The sequence below is a fragment of the Lycium barbarum genome, chromosome 1, assembly GCF_019175385.1.
Source record: "Lycium barbarum isolate Lr01 chromosome 1, ASM1917538v2, whole genome shotgun sequence".
NCBI lineage: Eukaryota > Viridiplantae > Streptophyta > Magnoliopsida > Solanales > Solanaceae > Lycium > Lycium barbarum.
The window spans coordinates 142,288,209-142,293,630 of record NC_083337.1 but is presented as its reverse complement, the minus strand read 5'-3'; the positions used below and the strand labels follow the sequence as shown (position 1 = coordinate 142,293,630).

General features: G+C 34.5%; 1 protein-coding gene across 1 annotated transcript; it reads left to right on the top strand.

The window, feature by feature from the left end:
- The first annotated feature begins 386 nt into the window (after positions 1-386).
- On the top strand, positions 387-2,144 carry LOC132640965 (uncharacterized). Its single transcript, XM_060357776.1, has one exon. The coding sequence runs from the start codon at positions 539-541 to the stop codon at positions 1,835-1,837; it is 1,299 nt and encodes a 432-aa protein (XP_060213759.1). The 5' UTR covers positions 387-538; the 3' UTR covers positions 1,838-2,144.
- Positions 2,145-5,422: the final 3,278 nt, after the last annotated feature.

Sequence of the window (5,422 nt, the reverse complement as noted above, 5' to 3'; positions counted from 1 at the left end):
CAAACGTCTAAATCAACAAAAAAAAAAAAAATTCATCCTTTCTCACCGACAATTAAAAGAGAGCGAATTATTAACGAGGATTGTGATGAAATAGAAATTTTTTTTTTTCTAAAAGAGAGATTTAGATTCTAGTCTTAGAATGAATATTCTAAATGAAATGGATAGAATTTTTTCATCTTTAATTCGAGATTCTGATTATAGTCCTGGACTGGAAAAATCCAGAGCATTTGTTTCTATATGATGTCGTTAATTCAAACTTCAAAATAAATACTGAATACCGGTAGGAATTTAAAAAAAAAAAATGTAAGTTGAGACCATAGAAAGGACAAGAATGAAAAGACTGGAATGGTTTAAAGAAGAAATAAAGCAAGGCTTCGAATCATGTCACTTCTCCCAAAATCTTTTTGATCATCTATCACTCTCACTCCTTTTCTATGCTTAGTCCTTAAGACTTCTCTCCTTCATCTTCTAATCTTTTTTTCACAGTCTACAACATATAAAACAAGATCCAAAACCCAACCCAAGCTTCTATCTTTCAATGGATCAAGATACAACTCCTTATATCTCCAATAAACAGAAATCAAACTGTGAATTAGTTCCACCAAACCATGCAGACCCTTGTAAGTTCTTTAATAATTTTCCCTTTAAAGCCATGCTAGTTTTGATATTTCTAGTTGCACTTCCACATTTTCCTTTGGAAGCTCCTGAAATCATCACCCAAACTCTGCATACAGGAAATTGGGAACTTGTAGTTCAGCTTATTTTAGTAGGTATAGCTGTTTCTTATGGCTTATTCAGCAAAAAAATTTATGATGATGAGACAGAAAATGAATATTTATATAGTAGTTCAAAGTTTGATGCTAATGTTCAATCTAGATTACTTCAGGCTTCATCTTTTTTTGATGATGAAGCTGAAAACCATGAAGTGTCTGATGAAAATAGAGTTCAGACTTGGAATAATTGTCAGTACCATAGTGGTAAACCAGTCGTAGTTGTTGCTAAAGAAAGTGCTAAAATTAGTCCAAGAATTGTTGAAAAGCCTTTGCTTTTGCCAATTAGGAGTTTGAAATCTCCTGTTCCCGAGCCTAACTCTACTACTACTTCACCAAAATCTATTTCTACTACACAATCCAAGATTTCATCGCCGAGAAAGTTGTCCACGTCACTTTCCGTTTCATCAGAATCTCAAGCCAAGATTGATCAATTTGATCACAAAATTGTGAGGAAACAGAGTTTTAACAAATCTTCTGTTTCACCTCCACCACCACCACCTCCTCTGCCACCGGCACCCATAGTTAAGAAATCTACTCTGTTGAGATCAAACCCTATCGTAACGGATGACAAGGGTTCTTCTAAAAAAGAAATGAGGAGAAGTACTAGGAGTGTGCCATTTGAATTGAGCTCGTACAAAGGGAAGTCTGTTCGAACAATTAGGCCATTTGTTGGGGCTGCAAGAGCAAGAGTATATGCTAAAGATAACGTAAATGGAAAGACAGAGAAAGCTGAAGAAACTTTTGTCGACAAGCAGATGCTAGAAAAGCAGCATTATGCACCAGAGCCAACATTGATGGATTTTGGAGGGGAAGAGAAGAAAACATCTTCTCTTGAAAAGGTAGTATTGGAAAATGATGACTCAGAGGATTGCTTTGAAGAGAGCACGGAAAATGTAGAAGCAGCAAGCAAGAATGAGAGTGATGTGGCAACTGAGGGTGGTCCGGATAATGTTGACAAGAAGGCTGATGAGTTTATAGCTAAATTTAGAGAGCAAATCAGGCTTCAGAGAATTCAGTCCATCCGAACATCAGCTGGGCAGCCTGCTAAAGAGCTACTTCAGTAAAATAACCTTGTTCAAAAGTGAGGTGGTACAAGAGCTATTTATCAGTTATCAGTCTTATGGTGTTATGGTTAGGGAGTTATTGAATTGCCATTAGAACAATCTTATGGTTAGCTAGGATATTAGAGAAGTTATCTCATCTTTTTTTTCTTTTTTTCCTTTGCAGTTTGTATTTCCAAATTAAAGGTTTCTAATCTAGTACTTATAAAAGGATTTTAGTGTTGTAATTGTAATGTAGCTACCTGTGTCTCCACCAGTAGTTGATTTACTACCGTGAGGCAGAATGCGATCATAAGAAAATCTTTTGATTCCCCAGGTTTTATGTTGATTAACCTGATATTGTACTTCTGTTCTGAAAAAATATGTCTGGTATTCAGAGATTAGCAAGTACGTTCTGTTATATGTTACTACTATCAATTCTTCATTTATGATCAATATTATCCGGTCTATGTTTTTCTTTCCGGTAACTAACAATATATTAATCACCAAGTGAAAGTCAATTAAAAAACCATAGCCAAGCTTATAATACAACTTGCTATCTCATGAACTAGACAACAGCAGACAAAGTTAAAAGGGACAACAATCTGAGGATCACAAGACTCAAAAACCATAGCTATGCATCAATTGTGCACTACCAGCAGGAGCTCTAACATTGCAAACATATGCAACCTACCTAGCTGTGCTTTCCACATCTCTAAAAGACTGCTGAAAGACTCATAAATTTCTCTCAATCCGAATAGCATGTATGACATCTGCAAAGACCATTCTGAAGAGGATAGCCTTCTGTGATTTGGCCTTGCCAGCTGAAGTAGCCCACGCCATATACTGATCTCAATTTGCACCTATTCCGGTATATGTCACTAACATCTACTTTACTTTTATATCAATTTTTTATAGCAAGGAACGACTCATATTTAATGCAGTAGTTAAAATTTACTGGTTGTGCTCTGAAGTTAAGAACTGAGTAAATCCCATTTTTTACGAGTAAATTTGCAGGTACTCCAATCAATTTGTTTCTCTTTTCCCTTCTTAAAGATTATGCTAAGGAATCCTCAACACACTCCCATGTCACATTTGCCAGTTTTCCCAACTCTTCATGTCAATTTCTATTTGTGAAGGGTAATAACTGTGAGAAAACTTGAGATAGTTACTTCACCAATGGATGTTAAAATATATAAAAATTGTTGAGCAATTTTCCCAGTTTGTCTCTGTGTACCTGTTTGTTCACTCATTAGTCACTACCAAACCAAGTTGATCAGTTGAATATTACTACTATAAAGTTTACATCTTAAAAGGTTAAGAGGAAGAACATTAAAGTTCATGCACTCTGGGTCAATGCATGGGACTTATTAATTACAATTACTAAAAGAAGAGAAGAATCATATGAGATCCATGTAAATAACCTTAATTCATGATGCTGTCCATGATTGTGATTTCCTAGAACAAAGGCCCAAGAAGTTTGAGATTGGGTTTGAATTTTATCAATTAAGTCCACGTCTCTACCCAAACATCTCCTTATTGGACTGTCTTAAGTCTTCTGTAACTTAAATTTCAGACAACCATGTAGTCAGAATTCAGTTCATAATTACAGAGTTACCTGGTAACTATTGCTGATGGGAGGTGGTAAGTATCCCAGTGGCGGAGCCAGGATTTCCTCTAAAGAGGTTCAAAATATGAAAAATTAAACACACAAAGAAGCCAAAGGGGGTTTAACATCTATTATATATACATAAAAAATAATTTTAACCATGTATAAACAACGTAATTTTTCGCCGAGGGGGTTTCTCAGCCTTCTTGGCTCCGCCCTGGATTCCCGTGAAATTAGTCGAGATGCGCGCAAGCTAGCCCGGACACCACGGTTATAAAAAAAAATAAAAAATTCAGTCCATAACTGGACTCTATCTCGGCTACTGTTGCGTGCCCCCGGCCCATTTCATATATTGGACTAAGCTTGTCTAATTTAATTGAATTTTAAAATTCAATTGAATTGGTTAATTTTAAAATTGAATTGAATTGGTTAGTTTTAAAATAGAATTAAATTGGTTAATTGTAAAATTGAATTAAATTGGTTAATTGTAAAATTGAATTGATTTTTAATCATAATTAGTATGTGAGAAGAGTATAAACTAAATTTAGAGCTAATTACTATACTTAAACTTCTGTAATTGCTTCTTCTTCCATATAATTAGCATTGTTTCACAATCAGAGCTAATTACTATACTTAAACTTTTGTCATTGGTAGAGAAGAAGCAAACAAATGTATGGGTAAAGATAGTAATAAGTTTAGCTCTTTTCGTGCAGAAATTGCAAGTGATGAAGTGAATGAATAAGTTTGATTGTAATTGTGAAAGAATGCTAACTAAGTAGTAACACAGAAGTTCACCCAACTATGAGTAATGATCTCTCAAAGTCATGTTTCTTTTATTTGTAACAACAAGGTCACTCAACTTTTCCTGTATCACATCAAAAGTCACTCAATTAATATTTGACCAACAAAATATAAAATGACATTTAATTTAGTCCACATGAAGTTTTTTTTTTCCTCAGTCCACATGGCAATAAGACCCGACCCGACCTAAACCCATAACCCAAATTAATCCTTATTAATTACGTTACATGCTTGCAAAATAAATCCATTAGGGTGCTCCTATTCTGATTAATTATTAGTGTTGCCAATATATGATAGGAGTACGATTTATGGGTCAGAAGGAATGGCCAGACTGTAGAAACTACATTTACTTAATGTCGTTAAAAATATCCTGATGGGCTTCACTGATAGAAGGAAAAAGAAGACGACACGATTTCCATAAAATTATTGACCATTTTGTTTTCAGAGAGAGTGAAAATCTGTTTTCATTAATAGAAAATAGGGTTAATTTGGGTTATTGATTTGGATCGGGTCGGGTCTTATTGCCATGTAGACTGAGAAATAAAAAAAGAAAGTTCACGTGGAATAAATTTAATGTCATGTCACATTTTATTGACCAAATATTAATTGGGTGACTTTTAAATTAATAAAGGAAAAGTTGGGTGATGTTATTGTTAAAAAAAATGACTTTGGGAAATCATTACGCATAGATGGGTGACCTTCTGTGTTACTATCTCGTATAACACATATAGAATTACTAAATATATCATAGCCGGCTCTTTGATCTTGTGAGTTGTGTGCACAAAGTTTTTGAACCTGCTTTTCCTTGAACATCACAGGCAAAGTATGAGAATGTATGCAAAATATTCTTATAACGTAGCCACTGTTTCAAGTGGTGGCTAATGGTCATAGTTGACCACTGGTGTCTGATCCGAATATCCAAATGGAGAAACTTGCATTTTCAGTCTATCAAGAATAATCTATTATGTTATCAGCCTTTGGTTTTGTATTCGATCTTTAAGAGTTAAATCCTTGATTTTTGCTGTGTTGTTAGAGCATTTATCCAGCTTTGAGAATTTTATCATGTATAACTCAATATTCGAAGAGAAAAAATCCCGCAAGATGAGGAACTAAATTCCAAAAAGATTAGGAAATCCTGTCTGATGGTTCAAGGTTGTTTCTTTTTTAAATTCCCTCAACCTATAGTTCAAATCAAGGCA